Genomic DNA, 18,470 nt, shown 5'->3' on the forward strand with positions numbered 1-18,470 from the left:
ATTTTGTGTTGTGCGGTGTCCCCACCGTGTCGATGATGACTTGACGTCAACGGTACTGCGGAGGCGCTTCTGTTCGTGATGATTGCTTTTGGTTGGTTTCCTATAGTGGTGAGGCGTGCGTGAGTGTGATGCACGACAAATAAGCCAATGGATGGCGTAAGCATTTTTATTTCAGTTGTGCTATTCAGAAAATAGATCGATAATTGTCAATTATCATTGCAATGGTGGTCAGTATCAGTAGTAGTAGCTGTCAATTGAGCATGCTCTTTTCAAATTCTCAGAATCTCGTAGGAATCCTTTGTGATTTAATTTATTAACCATGTTACCCTTGCCAACGAGCTTAACCTGTCGACTTCTACAACCATTAATTAAGGCCAAGCATCGTGTTCTTCTTGGATAAACAGGCAGCAAATAAAAGCATTTAATTTGCAGCACATTTTACACATACAATTGGATTGGCCTGACTCTTCAATACCAAAGATGCTCGGCTTCGTTTAATCTTTCATAGACTCCACGTTTCCACCAACGAGGAAAGTGAACAATATTCCATTGCATAGATTTACTTTTGACTTCTTAACATATAAACTTGCTTTTAAATTTGAGTGCTGTAATCATCAGTAACAATCCGATCTCTTTTTTCACGTTTTGGATCCACTCTCATAAATAGAGGCACTTAGAATATGCATGATACAGTGCATTGTAACAATTGTTTCTACGCATCAATTTAGTACCCTTGTACAGTGACATGGCAATCTCTTGAATCTATCTATTATCTTAATACAATAGTGTTAAAAGAAGCCGCCACGTCCGTCGAGAGGGTTTATAAATTCCTTCATTAATCTAAAAAAAAGAAGAATTTATAATGTTGGATTTTATGAAGATCTAACGGGTTACGTTGGATAAAAAATTTGTATTTCCTATTAGACTTGGATAAAAAAGGAAGAAAAAGGGGCGACATGCTCCGTTTGTGGCCAGGTTTCAAAAGGCAGCCAGCGTGCATGCGTATGCATGTGAATGCTGGTCTGCTAGATAAGCTAGCGCCACTAATCATGCATCGGCATCGGTGATGAAGCATTCCCCACAATTAGAAAAGAAGAGGCGGCGATGGAGAGGACGGACGCAGGTTTAGGAACGGAAGGTAGCGGTGGTCGAGCAAGGAGACGGAGTTTGGATCGCCATGACGACGCGGCCGTGGAGCGCAAAGACGTGTGATGCAGGAGCCGAGAAGGGATGCATGGTGCGAGAGGGTATGCAGGACTCTGCAGGCGTGCGGCACAGCATGGCCCAGTGGGTTGGCGGCCGCTTGCAATTGTGAACACATATATTCTCGCGCTCAATATATACAATATATAAATAGAACGTAAATACAATTGGTACAATTAATTTTGTCTTGCACAAACTTTTCTAGCCGAAAGAATTTCTCCATCTTCTCCTGGCCAGATCGCTCAAACAACTTGGCCAGGGATTCATCAACTGAATCATAAGTATTTGGAGAGTTCTCTCGCTTAAACAACTTGGTCAGGGACTGAATATGGAGAGCATCAATAAGTTGGCACATCAAAAGAGAAGAATACACACCATTAGATTTTATAAAGATCTAACGGTCTAAACTAGCTTAAGGAGACTAGCTTAAAGAGTCAATATTAGATATGACTAATAAATAAAGATTTAAATTTTAAAAAACTAAAATTGACAGCATGGAGAATTTTCTTTTAACAAGATATACCACTTTATAATTTAATTTAATTTCTTTTCATGTGAACGAGTATATTTAAAATTAGTAATAGAAAGATATCTGCTTGTAACAAGAGGTATAACTCTATGATCCATTTTCATCTAATGACAATATGTGTATTTCTATTTCACGTCTTAACATGACATGAATTGAAAGTTTTAGCGGTGCAAGAAAAAAAACCTGGCAAAGGAATCCATCGAGACATCCATCGTACCGATAGAAATACGGAGTAGTAGCGATTCGAAATAAAGACCACCCCTGCTGACTGACGCTTACTGGCGCGAACACTAAATGGCTATGGAGTCGACACACATTGCACAAAGATCAAAGGCTTGGAGCCCCGGAAAGAGCAAACCAAAGTGTGGCAATAGAGTTTACATCCACAGATAGAGATTCAAACGTGGCAAGAGCAAAAATCGAAACCCCGATGCACCGATGAATGCTTGCTGACATAATCAGGGGCTGTTTGGATAGCTACCTAAGGCGCCACGCCGCGCCTAAGGTGCGGCGGCCGATTTGGCCGCCACACCTGTGATGTGAAAAGTGTGGCGTGGCGTGGCGCGTTAGGCAGGCGTCCAAACACGCCAGTGTCGGACTCTGCAAAACTGAAGCACCGTAGGACCCAATCCATCCATGCCCGCAACAATCGACACCCCAAGTGCAGATAAAAGCAGTGACGACCAGCTCTGTGGTGGATGGCATCAAAAACCGAGTCGCCGCGCGCCTAAAGTTGCGACAAGCCCAAGATGGCATAGTACTCTGCCAACATGACCACATCTACGCTTGCCGAGACATGCAGCTGCCGAGTACGTTGAGTTATGTATCCCGTTGGTCGTTATCAATGTGAGTCGGGCATGATGCGGCATGTATCCAGTTCGTCATCGATGCGAGGCCGATCACGCAAGTCGCGGAGCAACATGAAGGCTAGGGAGTCTAAGGATAAACTATTACAGAGCATTCTATTCTATACATTCTATTCTTACTGACGGTTTAGCATGGTGGGCAATGCATCTTGGAAAGCACAACTTGACGTTGAGATGGCATCTAGAGCTGGGCACTCTGCGACGGTTGGCAATTGGCGTGGTCAGTTCCCGTGCAAGGTGTGGGTGCTGTAGGATGGGTTGATGCTGAGGCAACATGCTAAGCCAGCCAAAAATTCAAATTACGATTGATATCTAATACAATACCTGTCTATAGCAAGCTACATGTAGTTCTCGATGAGATGGGATAACACGAACCATCCAAGATGCTTTCTTGATGACCATGGGGTAGCGGGCAGAACTCCTTGGGATTAGAAGTTGGGAGGAGAATACTAAAGGGGACACAACCACTGCCCACTAAGGTTTGGATTCAAATTTCAAAACTTAATTCCAATGATCTATAGTAGAATACATTGTCACTCACTTAGATTTTCTTCAAAAAAATTCCAAGGATATTTATCATCTGGAACCGTCAAACAGAAGAATACACCACAAGTCAAAAACTAAAAAGTTAACTATATTCGTGTGAATATGGTGGTTTGGCATATTAGGACAACACAAGGACACGACTAAATGAACTTATTGTATAAATTTATTTTAAAGTGAAAACAAATGTTAACATAGAAAATCAAGCTACCCACGCTATTTGCGCGGACCATCTCGCTAGTTAATATAACAACAACATGATACAAAGCACTGGAATTAGGTAGTGTTTGGATCCAACCAGCAAAAGAGCAAAAGGGCAAAATTTTTGTCATTTGCCAAAAGTAGCAAATGTTTTGCCATTAGGGGTGTCTGGATTCAAATGGCAAAAGTTTTGGCAAAAGCTCGTTTAAACCTCTTTTCTCCCTCTCCTATCCCCTTTCCCGCGGGGTCGGGCGGCGGGGGCGGAGGCCGAGGCGCGGGGTCGGGCGGCGGGCGGCGGGCGGCGGGGTCGGGATGCGGGATCGGGCGCTTGCTGTTTCCTTTTGCTATTTTGCTATCTGTTGTTGCTCTTTTCTTTTTGCCATAGGGTGTTTGGGTTCAAATGGAAAAAAAAGAGCAAATTTTTTGCTACTTGCCATTTTGCCAAAGGATCCAAACAGGCCCTTAGCCTAAGAGATGTAAGTTCTAGGACCATCGATCTCGGGATTTGCACGTATGATCATGAGCATCTATCCGACAGGAGATCATACATCATAGTACCAAATGGTCCCAAATAAACATGGCACATTCGTTCTTTAGGTTCAGGAACATATTCTTGTTGGACAATATGATACACAGCGACAGGCGAATCCTCAGTTGTCTTATACCCTGCACAATGCATTTATGTATGTTTGAAATAATACAGAGGAGTCGCGTCAGAAACTTTTATTCGCAGTCCACCATATATAACCCACTGGGATAGCAGAGCTAAAAGAGATCAAGAATAAAGCGGTGTCCACTGGCCAAATGTACATGTCAACCTTTAATAATGTTTCCTTTTATTTGGTGTTGCCTCCCCACCACCTTAGCACAAAACTGTTTGCTGTTTCGCACTACTAATGGTCCCCATTAGATTAACTTTGCTCCATCCTATATATGCTCTTTCGCAAATGAGTGTAACTTACTAACTTAGCCCACGATAACAGAGGTCATCCAACTATCGAATAACTAAGGCCATCCAACTTGACCCTTTGGGTGGTTTCAAATGTATTTTTTTTATTGTGTAGTCTGGTTGGCTAGCTCATTGTAGAGAGGAGCTAGAAACTACAGTTTGAATCTCCGTGTGTATAAATTTAAGCCATCTTATATGGATGGGTTTATACCCTTTTTTAAAAAAATATATCCAAATTTAAAATAAAAAATTTATAAGTAATTTATTCTAAATAAAAAAATACAAAATAGGTATCAAAAGTTTTCTAAAAATATAACATATCCATTGGCACTCTACTTGTCAGTTATTCGGATCCAATTTTTTTATGTTCATAGTATTTAGTTTCTTGTAGTTATGCCTATTATTTTTTAACAAAGAAGATTCAAATAAAGCAATAATAGATAGGTTACATTTTTAAAAAAATTTGATACTAGTTTTATATTTTTCTAATTTAAAATAAATTAGTTTTGATTTTTCAATATAATTATATTTTTTTATTTTTTAAATACAAAACCGCCTTCGAAACCTTTGGATGGTTTCAAATGTGTTTTGTTTATTGTGTAGTATGGTTGGCTAGCTCATTGTAGAGAGAGCTAGCAACCACGGTTTGAATCTCCGTGTGCATAAATTTAAGCCATCTTATATGGATGGGGTTTATACCCTTTTTTAAAAAAACATATCCAAATATAAAAAAAAATTATAAGTAATTTATTCTAAATAAAAAATACAAAATAGGTATCAAAAGTTTTCTAAAAATATAACATATCCATTGGCACTCTACTTGTCAGTTATTCGGATTCAATTTTTTTTATATTCATAGTATTTAGTTTCTTGTAGTTATGCCTATTATTTTTTAACAAAGAAGATTCAAATAAAGCAATAATAGATAGATTACATTTTTAGAAAAATTTGATACTAGTTTTATATTTTACTAATTCAAAATAAATTAGTTTTGATTTTTCAATCTAATTAGATTTTTTAAAATACAAAACCGCCTTCGAAACCTTCGAAACCACCTGGAGAACCAAACTTATCCGGTTTCGATAGTTTGATGACCCTTATTATCCGGTTTTGTAGTTGAAGGTTGAAAATTGTAGAGGGTATAACCGGATTTTTTCCTTTCATTTATGTATCGGGAAATTGTAGTCATCTGTCTACCAAATGCCGCGCCTGTGAAGCTACATCCAATTCAGTTTCGATTCAGCTGCGTAGTTGCCGTAAACTTGATCAATTCTTCAGCTCCGCTGCTCCACTAGCAACATGGATGATCATGACCTTGTAGGGTTTTGATGATGTTGGGAGAGTGGAGACCTACGAACTAGGACTAAGAAACAAAGTTGACATATAGGGTATAAAGCTAAGCAACAATATTGTGGAAATCATCTCTCTGATAGAAGCTCTCATATCAGCATAAAAGCTAAGGTCTTCATTATTGTACGACGATGTCGCAAACTCGCAATACCAGCGGCTTCCCACGGCCAGAGACGCCTATAAAACGCCATGTACTCCAACGTTTCAAGCATGGAAGCACAACAATGGTCGCCACACGTGTGAGCACGGATTAAAAAAAAAAAGATCGTACGTGCAAGCTAAGTGCCCACGAGCAGTAGCAAAATCCAAGGCATGGCGGCACCTTCTGCTTTCATCTTGCTCCTCGTGCCCGTCCTCGCCTCCATGGCCGCTACAGGGACTGCTTCCTTTGACGTCCGCGCCGAGCTCAACCACCCCTACGCCGGCAGCCCACTCTCCAGGTACGAGATGGTCCGCGAGGCCGCCAGCGCGAGCAAGGCCCGGCGCGCTTGGACCGCCGCTAGGCTGGCCAAAGCGTGCGGGCGCGGCGGCGGCGGCACCGCCTCCGCGCCGGACGTGCCGCTCGCGCCCCTCGGCAGGTCGATCTACACCCTGACCGTCGGCGTCGGCACTCCGCCGCAGCGGCACACGCTCGTCCACGACACGGGCAGCGACCTCGTCTGGGTTGAGTGCAAGCTGCTGAACGGCGCCGCGACGCCGACCGACCCTCTCTACGACCCGGGCAAGTCGTCCTCCTTCGCCGCCGTCCCCTGCGACGGCAAGCTGTGCCGGGAGGGCGAGTTCGAGTCCAAGAACTGCTCCAGGAACAGGTGCCTCTACACCTACGCGTACGGCAGCGGCCGGACCGTAGGCGAGCTCGCGTCCGAGGTCTTCACGTTCGGCGTGCACCACAAGGTCCCGGCCACCCTCAACTTCGGGTGCGGGAGGTTCTTGAAGGGCGACATCTTCAACGCCTCCGGTTTCCTAGGGCTCAGCCCGGAGAAGCTGTCCTTCGTGACGCAGCTGCAGATACCAAGGTTCTCCTACTGCCTCTCTCCTTACACCGACCGTAAGAGCGGCCACATGTTCTTCGGGGCCATGGCCGACCTGTCCAGGTACAGGACCACGGGGCCGATCCAGACCACTTCCTTTCTGAACAACCGGATCGGCAGCAACATCTACTACTTCCTGCCCCTGATCGGCATCTCGGTCGGGGCCAAGAAGCTCAGCATCCCGGCGTCGAGCTTCGCCGGCACGTTCGTCGACTCCGGCTACACGACCGGCGCCCTCACGGCGCCAGCGCTGGACGCCCTCAAGGAGGCGCTGGCGGATGCCCTGAAGCTGCCGCGGAGCTCCTCCGACCCGGACTACGATTTCTGCTTCCAGCTGCCGCGCGGCGTGCCCATGGAGGCGGTGCCGGCGCCGCCGCTGGTGTACCACTTCGAGGGCGGCGCCGCGATGGTGCTGCCCCGGGAGAGCTATCTCGCCGAGCCGAGCCCTGGGGAGATGTGCCTGGTGATCGGGGAAGATACGCAGCCGGTCATCGGCAACTTCCAGCAGCAGAACATGCACGTGCTCTTCGACGTGCAGAACCAGAAGTTCTCCTTCGCGCCCACTCAGTGTGACCAGATCTGAGTTGGGATCTACATGAGCCTCTACTGCTCTAGTACACTGGAATGGAGTACACTGGAATAGAGTACACTGGTATCTTATGTAGACGAGATGAGATCATATGGTCACAAGTATACGTGCGGTGTAACTGTGCAAGTTGAAAGAAATAATCCGACAGGAGAGGAGGGGTCGGCTACGGCTAGTGTCGTCATGTACTCATGTCCACCTCACTGTAGTGTTCATGGATGCTACCTATGTATAGTTAGTTTGGGTTCGAGACCACATCTATATTTGTGGGAAAAGATGTCACATGCTGCATGATGACCTTGCTTTTCTATCATCATTATGCGTGCTTGGCCGAATTCAGTGGTCTTATAGTATCACAAACTATTCGCAATCGTCCCACTTCACACTACGGATGACACATGGCGGAGATCAAATATTAAGGGCATGTATGGTTGTATGCCTAAAGTGCTAAAAATTGCCACACATTTTCTGCCACATCTGGCTAAGGTTAGACGCTGAAATTCTGCGCCACACCTTGGCATACCTAAGGAAATCTTGCTACACTTTTACAAGTTATTGACGAGTAGGATCTACACAATAGAAGAAAAATCTTGCCACAAATATGGATACAAATCAAACGCACGCCTAACTCGGTCAAACCTGCCTAACCTTAGGCGTGGCAAACTATAGCATCGAACCAAACATATCCTAAGTGGCTCTCTTTTTCAGGGTGTAATTATCAAACATTTAGCATCGGTGATGAAGCCATGTCACCTTAGTACAACATTGTTTCGCCATTTAGCGTTGTTGCTCTCAGTTAGCATTCGGTTCGCTATTTGGAAAGAAATATCGCTATGTGCACATAGACTGAAGCAACAATTACATTTTCGTGTAATTAGATCATCCTGCTGTCAATCATCCATCCCATCTTTTGTCACTAGAAACAAAAAGGTAACAAAGCTGACACTAGCCATGATGAAAGTTAATTTATTGTAGCGGGATAGCGAAGACTACAATTGAGCGCAATCATCTGGTGATGAACTATATATTGAGAGTGATGAGGACATCCTAACCAACACCGCATCAAAATCAGTTACACCACCAAGTCTGACACCAATTACATGTGAAGAAACAACTGCCCGATCAATTACACACAACCAAGCATCACACATGCACACGTAAGAATATGAAAGACCAATCACGCGCACTCATGCAAAGAAACTTTAGCAAATGCTTTCGAGATATATTTGAAGAAAAAGTCTGGTTTACACTCTCGAACTATCATAAAAGTTCGATTTTCAACCTTCAACTATAAAACCGGAAAACATAGACCATCCAACTTTCGAAACCGGTCAAATTTGGCCCTTTGGACGGTTTCAAAGGTAGTTTTTCATTTTTTTAATTAAAAATATTCAATTTTAAACTAAAAAATTCATAAGTAATTTATTTTAAATAAAAAAAATATGAAATGGGTATCAAAAATTTTCTAAAAATATAACCTATCTATTGACACTCTATTTGTCGGATCCAATTTTTTTATATTCATAGTATTTGGTTGCTCGTAGTTATGCCTATTATTTTTGAATAAATAAGATTCAAATAGAGCAATAATACATAGGTTACATTTTTAGAAAAATTTTGATACTAGTTTCATATTTTTTTGATTTAAAATGGATTACTTTTGATTTTTTAGATCTAATTAGAATTTTTTTATTTTTTAAAAAAATATAAAACCACCTTTGAAACTACCTAAAGGGCCAAATTTGTATGATTTTGATAGTTGTATAGCCTATGTTATCCAATTTTGTAGTTGAAGGTTGAAAATCGAACTTTTGCAATAGTTCAAGAGTGTAAATCGGACTTTTTCCTATATTTTAATATTGTCAAGAATTATATAATGCCTAAGTTGTGTAGACTACTCTTACTCTGTCAACCGGGATATAAGAGGAAGAGGCCACACATTCCACAACTATATGCACTGCTCAACCCAAAGCATTTGCCATTTGAAGAACCATGGAAGCACCAAATGATCACCATACTGTTCTATACAAACTAATAGAATCAGTTGTACATGCAACTACCCATACAGCAATGAACCCAAGACATGTCAATATGCCATGTTCTCCTTCCCTCTTGCTTGAGTTATTCCTAGTAACTCTTCTCACGCCCTTAGACAGCTAAGTTTTGCTTTCTAATTAATTAATCAGTGATCAACAGTGCTGCCAATTCTATCAACAGCAAGACCCGAATAATGAAGGCCTGGATTAGTGTTATAATAGGCATAGCCAGCCTGCATTCATGATATTATCTCCAGTTCTCCATAGCGACTGTGTGCCAATCAACCCATACAATTGAGACATGGCAGTCATCAACCGTAGGCATTGGCATTCCGCCGTTGGTACTCCGTCATTGCCTTTCAAGCACACGAGCTCTTGCTTTGCTTGGCACCTGCAGTGGCCCCCATCTTAAGTCTTAACACGTGTAACGATATGGAATGTCACCACCAAACAGCTCGAGCTATTCCCTGAAACTACACAGGTCACCCCTTTACTGCCACTCCATGCAACAGCAGGGTTTTGCAAGAGCCAGTAAGAAATGTTTGAGGAACAATGTCTCTACACCACTGAGTACGTTACTAAATGTTGACATTTTCGTGCTACTCTTTTAACAAAGGGGTACTTATGCGGTCAGCAGTCGCCAGTGGTCCATGGTGTTTTAGTGCAATTAGCAGAGATTTGATGGGGTGGGCAGTGTGGTCCCATGTGGCCCAAAAGAAGTAAGCACTGAACACAGGATATCCTTAAAAGAAAGAAAGAAGAGAATCAAGTCACATCTCACCTAATCGGTAGCTCAATTATGCACACGTGAATCATTCTGTTTTCCTAGTTCCTACAACCTACACAAGTCTAGTGCAATCTCCATTTCAGATATTTGGTCTGCAACTAAAAAATCGAACTACAGCATATTATGAAACTAGGACGAACAGATAGTGCAGACACCACAATATGCAAGCGAACCATTCAAGTGAAGAGCTACTGATTACCTTTTAAGCCCATGACTCTGGCACATTTCATCTTCAGTCTTCACTGTGGCAAGTCCAATAAATCAATCTGCTGGGAGAATGATCAAAATCAGCGTCAGAATAGTTATCACATTGCGTCACAAACATGCAGAAATACCCTATCAACACAAGAACACACTGCAGACCACCAGCAACACCAGTCCAGCAAGACAACCCTAATGGTATGTGAGTCTTGTTAGACTCTTTCCTCTCAAATATAATGATGCACAACTCCCCGCGTGTACGAGAAAAAAAAAACAAGACAGACCATTGTCTGTCAAAGCCTCTTGCACCAACAAACCAACTGCTCCAGCTGTGTAGGCAGATGAAACAACATTGCCACGAGGGGACCAAAGTTTAACTCTGCGTATTAATGATCATATGATGCTGGAAGAAAAAACATGCAGAATCACTATAAATTGTCCATTTGAATAATTTAGCGTAGTCATTGAGCCTAGCATAGTTGGTCGTGGGTGTATGCTGAGAGCCCGAGACCATCTGAGTTTGGGTCCTTTCTGATGCTAATGTAGGTGCCTAGTTATGCTTTATTAACCACGTAAGTAGTCCCTCTTCCTCCTACATGTGTTTGATTTTTTTTTTAATTTAGTAAGAGTGTTCTGCCACTTCTATAAATCTTCTGAGTATTATCTTCCCCATCACTGCCAAACTGCGAAAATGTATGCAGGGATTTACATGGTACAGAAATCTGCAGCAACTAAAACTATATAGCAAGGTAGGATAATACTAGCTACTCCTTGAAAAGCATTACCCTTCAACTTGCTTTTTCCAGTATCATTTGTGATTCAGTGTGCGTGTAAGAATGAAAGAACTAAAAATTTATCATCTCAATAATGCTGCGAATTGGGGTTACAAGAATGTCATTGTGGCATCGTCTTCATAAACTACAACAACAAGAACAACTGAAAATCTGAACCAGTCAAAAACTGGTGTACTGTTTCAGGTCACTTGTTTCAACCAATTTGGCACAACCCCAACGTTTATGATTTTATTTCTTTACCTAAGAATCGTGTTAAGGTTAGCAGACAAATCAAGTGAGCTAAACCGCTAGAGGCAGTGTCCTCCCAATGGTCACTGATAGACCTGATTAAAAAATGCATGCAAACATGTCAACCCAGAAGCAGAATTAGAAAAATAAAATCTAACGACACCCAAAATAAGTTGGACTTTGAGTTAGCTTGACTCTTAAGATCTGCTTTATAGTAAGTGATAAGGAAGACTGAATGGTGACAAAATTAAATAGAATTCAACCAAATGATCACGGCCAATTAATGATATCTTTTTTTCTCAAATATGTAGGAGATCTAAATATCATTGTATTAAGAGAGGAGAAATGCCAAAAGCCCAAAATAGCCAGGTACAATGACCAAACAAATCTAAAACACCTTCTGCGACCAATCAATGCTTCGATAGGAACCATCAAGGCCTACAATTAAGAAAAAGACCCAATTCTGATAACCCGCAGTCTAACATGGAATCAATTAACAATATCAGGTTAAGAGGAATCACATAAAATCATCTCTTAGAATTGATGTGCATCTGAAATCTGAATTGATGCGCATGCTGATGTGAGACTGAAACAGATCAGCAGCTGAAAAGATATGCAAGTTCATAACTACCGACAATGAAATTGTTAATACAGCCACACATGATAAATCAAATGGTCTTATTCTTGTTTGATGAAAACAAAGCATCTTATGAAATCGAATGCATTAAAATAGTTGATCCAAATGACTTGCTATCACCAAAACAAAATATCTGTCTAGGTCCACCATATCCTATAAGTTACATTCAATAGTTTGATTGATCGATTATAAGACTTAGGTGGACTAAACAAGACCTATGATGCAGGGAATGTCAATATTTGACTTCGTACAATAGTTCAAAAAAATTTGAGCCTCTGCATACCTGAGGCATGTCTGCACTCTGCACGTTTAGTAGCCTTATCCACACTTCATAACGAATCATAAAACTATCCAGCTAATGAATTCGTGTAATACGGCTTGCAAAGATGCGCTGAAGGTGAGTATATTACGTTCCAGATCCACAAGAACTGCATCTGCAAGCACATTTGGCTTTGGGGATCTTCCCCTCCATAAACTCCATAGTTTTGGTTGCGATGCAATGCAGATCACGAATCAAAATTCACGATCTCTAATTACGAATTCAAAGCATAAGACAGATCCAAACCCGCCACTGGGAATGTCCCCTTAAGCCTTAAGGTGAGAAGTAGTCGGATCCGATCTCATTCTTGTTCACGCAGTTGAACATGAGCAACGCCAGCGACGCGAAGATCCCTGGAGCTGGGCGACGCCAAACCACATCAGCTGCGACGAATCCAACCACCCGAAACCCCCCAAACCCCAAGCCATTAAGGATGGAGAACTCACCAGGGAGTCAGTGGAGGAAGGACACCTCCGATGGTCAGACCTGCACGGCGCTGCAGACGATGGCGACACTGGGTGGATCCAAAACCACCAGACCGCGCCCAAGACGGCGCCAGCGACGACCGGGGCCGTGATTCCCCGCAAGAACGCAAGGTTATCCATGGCCACCGGCCGCCGCGGCCGTGTGCACCCCAGCTGCTCGATCAAATGATTGAGCAAAGCAATGTCGCCTTCAGCCCGCGTCGTTGTCTTTCCGCTGGGTTTTCTGCGTGTCGCCGGGTAAGAGGCGGTAGGCGAACAGCAGCGGGTTGCGGCTCCGATGTGCTCTTCGATCTTTTGTTCAAACAAACAAAACAAGAATAAGTGTTCTTTGATCGTTTCCTGTTGCCCCCATCAGTAGTTTCGTATTTCCACGTACTATAACACAATCACGTACAAAGACATAAGAAATACAACAGGCTTCTAACAATATTTCACCTATTTTTATCAAGAAAATTACAATTTTAGGTCTTCAAACATCGCACTTTGCTATTTTGCCATTGCTAATATCGACAGGGCTCCAAACATTTGCAACTTGATTATACTGTCATTAAGTATATTTTCTCTCTTTTCTATTTTCTTTTTCATGTATTTCAAATGTGAATTGATCCATGTACCCCTCTGCTTTTTTTGGAAAAAGTCTAAATTAATCCCCTCAAGTACGGTCAAAGTCTGGATAACCCCTAACTATCTTTGGTTCAATTTGGCCCCTAAACTATGTCATTTGATTCAATTATATCTCCTAATACAATTTGTATATTTTATTTCTTCACATACAAGTGGAATCTTAATTTAAAATTTTGCTGGATTGTAGTGGGCACCTAATGTATGTCAAAGGTTAGTTTATTAATAAATATCATACCTATCAAAATAATGATGAAAATTTTTTGATATATTTTTTAAAAGTTTGTTATGATGTCTGTTGTCATTTTGCAAAATTTTAACTCAAAACTTCGCTTGCATGGATAAATAAAAAAGATTAATTTTATTAAGGATAAAGTGGATCAAATAACATAGTTTAGGAGGTAAATTGAACTAAAAAATAGTTTAGAGGTTACTATACATGAGTAATATGGATTTTTCTTTTTACCACGGACGTTTTCCGATCGTTCTCCCGTTCGACTTCTCTCGCGATCGTCTCCCCTCTCTAGTCTCGCGTTCGACTTCTCTCTAGCCTGGCCGCGCAACCAGAGGGCGGCCGGAACGATCACCGCTTTCAAACCTCTCGCCGCCCCGTCTCCTCCTTCCGCTTCCAAGCCCTTCGCCCCTTCCCGATCCCCAGGCCTGCGCCACCGGTCCCGTTCCATCGGGCACCCCCGGCGTGTTCGAACGGAAAACCCGAGACGCCGGCAGGGTCGGCGGCGGCGGCGGCGCGATGTACGTGGTGAAGCGCGACGGCCGGCAGGAGTCAGTCCACTTCGACAAGATCACCGCGCGGCTCAAGAAGCTCGGCTACGGCCTCAGCGCGGAGCACTGCGACCCCGTCCTCGTCGCACAGAAGGTCTGCGTTGGCGTCTACAAGGGCGTCACCACCAACCAGATCGGCGAGCACCGCCGCCGAGACCGCCGCTGCCATGACCGCCTCGCACCCCGACTACGCATCGGTGATTGATCTGCTCCTTCCGTAATTGAATCGTCTGCGAGATGTTTGTCTGCGGCTTGAGCAACTCGATTGGATTGGACATTACTGACTGTTTTTGCTTTTTACCCCCTTTGCGCTGTCCGCTGTGAAGCTGGCGGGCAGGATCGCCGTCTCCAGCCTGCGCAAGGAGAAAAAGCAGAGGGGTACAAGGGTCAATTCACATGTGAAATACATAAAAAAAAATAGAAAAGAGAGGAAATACATTTAATAGCAGTATAATCAAGTTACACATGTTTGAAGTCCTAATTTTACGATATCGTTGTTAGCAATGGAAAAATTGCGAAGCGCGATGTTTGAAGTCCCAAAACAATTTTCTCATTTTTATCTCATTTGAATTTGCAACTTAAATTTTGGATTTGAATTTGATATGGTTGCATGTCGTTTGTGCGTGTGTGCTGGAAACAAGACGGCAAAATGGGGCGCTTGCATTGTACGGACGCTACAGACTTGACCCGTCCCGAGTCCCGGCTTCCTCGGCAACTTCAGATCCGACAGAGACGTGAAACGAGAAGAACCATGTCTGGCCATGAACACTTGACGCAACCTCAGCTGGTGGCGGCAGCACCGTGGTGCCAGCGATGGGGCGAGGCGGAGCAGGCGCGGCGGCGGCGGCGTTCACGCTGTGGTGGCTTACAAGGTGCGCCGGGGCCGTGTGGCTGGAGCTGTCGACGACGGCGACCAAGTGCCTGTCCGAGGAGATCCAGTCGAACGTCGTCGTCATGGCCGACTACTCCATTCTCTTCGAGGAGCACCCCGTCCGCCCCACGGTCTCCGCCAAGGTACAACGCGTAGCCGAGAATCGAAGCTCGACTGAAAAAAAAAAAGAGAATCGTTTGAGATTCTTCCCGGATTGGACTGTCCTGCAGGTGACGTCGCCTTACGGAGACATCCTGCACCACGCCGAGAAGGTCAGCCATGGCCAGTTCGCCTTCACCACGGCGGAATCCGGGATATACCTCGCGTGCTTCTGGGCGGGGACTCTGGAGAAGGGAATGGTGATCAACCTCAACCTTGACTGGAGGATCGGGATAGCGGCAAAGGACTGGGACTCCATTGCTAAGAAAGAAAAGATTGATGTGAGCACAGTGGTAGCAAGAAATCTGGGCCTGGCAATTTAATTGCCGCCCCCGCCCCCGCCAGAATTTCATATCCTTTGCTGATTCTTATCCTTGGCTTCTTTTTTCCTTGGACAGGGAGTGGCACTAGAGCTTGTCAAACTAGAAGCAACTGCTCGAGCAATCCATGGAAACATGTTGTACCTTATAGTAAAGTAAGTAAACTTTAGTTTTCTTTTCTACAACATCAATGACCGTCTGAATGACAAGTTGGTTCTGGCTGCAGAGAAGCAGACATGCGAAACTTGAGCGAGTGGACACAGGTTAAGATCACATGGCTCAGCCTCTTGTCCCTTGCTGTCTGCATCACAGTCTCGGTTTTGCAAGTGTGGCATCTCAAACAGTTCTTCCGAAAGAAGAAACTCATCTAGATAAAGCTTCTACCGTAGTTGGAGGAAACAAGCTTACAGGCTTGAGATGATCTGGGATTGTTGCCAGAATCTGAAGTGATTCTGGGATTAGAATTGATTGTGCGGGTTTAAAGAGGTTTATTTTAGTTATATAATGTGTGTCCGTGCGTGTGCGTAACCCTTCTGATTGATAGTATCACTTTTCCTTTGATGCGCTAATTACTTATCATCTGGTTCCAAATATCCAAAACATGATCTTTGGTGCCAGCATATACTAGTCATTCCAAGGGTCCATTTAGTAGGACTGTAATTAGTTTGCTTGGCTTGGTATATTCTTCAGTAGTGTTGTGCATGTGCAAGGGCAACCACCACCTGGGGCTGATTTGGATCCTATGACACTCTTTGCATTGATGTGCCATGCTATTGACAAGCAATTCCTATTGCAAATTGTATGCATGAACAGGAATCATTCATCATATTGCAATTCCATTCTATTGATGAGGCCAATCAGCTATCAAATGCAAACTACAATTCTCAACAGAAGTCTTTATCTTCTCAAAGCACTACAAAAGTTTGGTAGGTCCATAATCAATCATTTGTCATGCAAGTTCTGGTAGCTATTCTGAGTCCAGACTAGAACATGCATTCAGCCCAATGACTATTGAAATCAACCATATATACCTGTATCCAACTTGGCTCTAGTCAATTAATCAAATGTGCGAAGCAAAGCTGTTTATTACATTTTAGGAAACAAAGAACAGTGCATTTTGCAAGTATAAAACTTACACCAACCAAATGATCTCCAGACATGCTGAAGCCCAGATACATTCAGGGTCAGATGAACATAAAAAATTATTGAAATAAATTGTCCTAAACAAACAGCATTGAGTTAAATTGCCTCAATTCAGCAGCACCTCTTCTACTCTATGCACACTCTCCCGCTATTCATGCATGTGAACTTGCAAATCTCCTCAAAGAAATCATCAGCGGCGTCATGGCAATTCTTCATCTGCGAGATCCTAATGATCATCCTCCGTAGCCTCACGCTGTACCTGACAAGGGACTCGAGGGTGCTCAGCTTCTGCTCGGCATTCAGAGGTGACCGCACGGTGACCAGGACATGCTCCAAGCAAGGTATCACGAACCTTGAATCCAACTGCATTAACAGAGAAAAATTAGGCATGCCATACACCAACCAGAAGTGGAATAAGGCAGTATAGAAGAGGTATGACAGTGCTCACATTCTTCAAGCTGTTCTTCTGGCACAGCGCGGCAAACATGGCGCCGTGGATCTCGAACTTGCAAAGCTTCGGGTGGCTGTTGAAGAATTCGACGAGGTCGATCTCCGGGAACGGCTGGAGGGCGTCAAAATCGCCGCAGAACTCAACCTTCATTACCAGGTGCTTCACCTCGGTCGCGCACTGCAGGACCGAGCTGATGGCGCCCCAGCTCCACTGGACGCCGCGCAGCGAGAGCTGGTCCAACTCCGGGACTTTCCCCATCTCGACATGGTACACACTCCCTGAAACATTCCGCGAGGCAACAACATAAGGCAACGCGAAACGGACAAAATCTGTTCTGCAGGGGAACGCAAAAGGGATTTCCGCCGCGTACCAGTGATCTTGGAGATCGTGAGGTGTTTGAGGCGGTCGCCGCCTTGCAGCGAGATCCAGCAGAAGCCCTGCACCTCGAGGGACTCGACGCGGGGCGCGGCGAGCCTGAGGGAGCAGTTCCCCGCGCCGACGAAGTCGAGGCGGCAGCGCTGGAGCAGGGGGAGCGAGATGGCCGCCTCGCCGGCGCACTCGCAGCCCAGCAGCGCGAGATCGGTGAGGTTGGGGCAGGCGGCGACGGCGCCGTTGACCGCGGCCTCCCCGAGCACGGCGCCGACCACCTCCAGCACGCGGAGCCGCTCCATCCGGCCCCACGCGGGCGGGCGCGTCATCGTGAGCCCCCAGAGCCGGAGCTCCTCGAGGCCCGCGGCGACGCCGACGCAGTCCAGGTGGTGGCCCGACTTGTCGGCGGCGGCGTCCACCCGCAGCTCGAGGACTCGCAGCGTGGCGGCCCGCGCCGCGAGCCAGCGCGGGAGCAGCGACGCGGAGAAGGGGCAGTAGACGACGAGCTCCTCGAGGCGCGCGGCGGCGGCGACCATCCGGCCGATGGCGTCGTCGGCCGCGGCGACGGCCGAGGCCGCCGCCCCGCCGCCCGCCGCGGCGGCGGCCTCGAAGGCGCCCCGCGGGAAGTAGAGCGACGGGAGGTAGGGCACGCAGCCGCGCCAGCAGCGGGCGACGGCGGCGCAGGCCGCCACGTCGCGGGCGCTGCTGAGCTGCGAGAGGATGTGCTGCACGACGCCGTCCGGGAGCGCGTCCATCCCGCCGTCGACCTCCATGCTCGCCATCGGCGGATCGCTGCCGGCGGCGGGCGGGCCGAGAGGGGGATTCGTGCGGGCGCGGATTGGGCGAGGAGGGGCGGGGAGCGTGCGCGATTCGTGTGAGGCCGGTACGGGGGCGAGGGTTCGAAATTTAAAAGGGGGGAGAGGGGAATCGGGGGCAGGGAGTGGGGGAGGAGACGCGGCCGCGCGGCGTGGGAGGAATTTGGATTTCGAAATTCGGCCGTTCGGAAGG

At 45.4% G+C, this 18,470-nt stretch overlaps 3 protein-coding genes and 1 long non-coding RNA gene across 4 annotated transcripts; 2 read left to right on the forward strand and 2 right to left on the reverse strand.

Moving 5' to 3' along the window:
* Positions 1 to 5,832: 5,832 nt before the first annotated feature.
* Positions 5,833 to 7,571, forward strand: LOC112896232 (aspartic proteinase nepenthesin-1-like). Its single transcript, XM_025964155.1, has one exon. It carries the CDS (start codon positions 5,954 to 5,956, stop codon positions 7,253 to 7,255), a length of 1,302 nt encoding a protein of 433 aa, XP_025819940.1. The 5' UTR covers positions 5,833 to 5,953; the 3' UTR covers positions 7,256 to 7,571.
* Positions 7,572 to 9,220: 1,649 nt separating this feature from the next.
* LOC112897454 lies at positions 9,221 to 12,991 on the reverse strand. Its single transcript, XR_003229670.1, has 4 exons — positions 12,707 to 12,991; positions 12,507 to 12,613; positions 10,281 to 10,350; positions 9,221 to 9,685 (listed from the first exon to the last, which is right to left on the reverse strand). It is a non-coding gene; the product is annotated as an uncharacterized LOC112897454 (long non-coding RNA).
* A 940-nt stretch (positions 12,992 to 13,931) lies between these two features.
* Positions 13,932 to 16,242, forward strand: LOC112897747 (transmembrane emp24 domain-containing protein p24delta3-like). Its single transcript, XM_025966140.1, has 5 exons — positions 13,932 to 14,346; positions 14,791 to 15,163; positions 15,251 to 15,460; positions 15,578 to 15,654; positions 15,726 to 16,242. Exons 2-5 carry the CDS (start codon positions 14,963 to 14,965, stop codon positions 15,868 to 15,870), a joined length of 633 nt encoding a protein of 210 aa, XP_025821925.1. The 5' UTR covers positions 13,932 to 14,346; positions 14,791 to 14,962; the 3' UTR covers positions 15,871 to 16,242.
* Positions 16,243 to 16,518: 276 nt separating this feature from the next.
* LOC112897853 (F-box protein At1g10780-like) lies at positions 16,519 to 18,217 on the reverse strand. The gene is made up of 3 exons (XM_025966245.1): positions 17,464 to 18,217; positions 17,091 to 17,371; positions 16,519 to 17,005 (listed from the first exon to the last, which is right to left on the reverse strand). The coding sequence occupies exons 1-3, from the start codon at positions 18,215 to 18,217 to the stop codon at positions 16,769 to 16,771; spliced, it is 1,272 nt and encodes a 423-aa protein (XP_025822030.1). The 3' UTR covers positions 16,519 to 16,768.
* Between the last annotated feature and the right edge of the window lie 253 nt (positions 18,218 to 18,470).

This window comes from Panicum hallii, chromosome 6, assembly GCF_002211085.1.
Source record: "Panicum hallii strain FIL2 chromosome 6, PHallii_v3.1, whole genome shotgun sequence".
NCBI lineage: Eukaryota > Viridiplantae > Streptophyta > Magnoliopsida > Poales > Poaceae > Panicum > Panicum hallii.

What these genes read in the sequence shown, in the direction of transcription:
- LOC112897747 (XM_025966140.1), top strand. Translation starts at nt 14,963, where the DNA reads ATGGGGCGAGGCGGAGCAGGCGCGGCGGCGGCGGCGTTCACGCTGTGG. An exon ending in GCCCCACGGTCTCCGCCAAG is followed by an intron (nt 15,164 to 15,250) that starts GTACAACGCGTA and finishes ACTGTCCTGCAG; the next exon opens with GTGACGTCGCCTTACGGAGA. An exon ending in CTAAGAAAGAAAAGATTGAT is followed by an intron (nt 15,461 to 15,577) that starts GTGAGCACAGTG and finishes TTCCTTGGACAG; the next exon opens with GGAGTGGCACTAGAGCTTGT.
- LOC112897853 (XM_025966245.1), bottom strand. Translation starts at nt 18,217, where the DNA reads ATGGACGCGCTCCCGGACGGCGTCGTGCAGCACATCCTCTCGCAGCTC. An exon ending in CACGATCTCCAAGATCACTG is followed by an intron (nt 17,372 to 17,463) that starts GTACGCGGCGGA and finishes GGAATGTTTCAG; the next exon opens with GGAGTGTGTACCATGTCGAG. An exon ending in AGAAGAACAGCTTGAAGAAT is followed by an intron (nt 17,006 to 17,090) that starts GTGAGCACTGTC and finishes CTGTTAATGCAG; the next exon opens with TTGGATTCAAGGTTCGTGAT.
- LOC112896232 (XM_025964155.1), top strand. Translation starts at nt 5,954, where the DNA reads ATGGCGGCACCTTCTGCTTTCATCTTGCTCCTCGTGCCCGTCCTCGCC.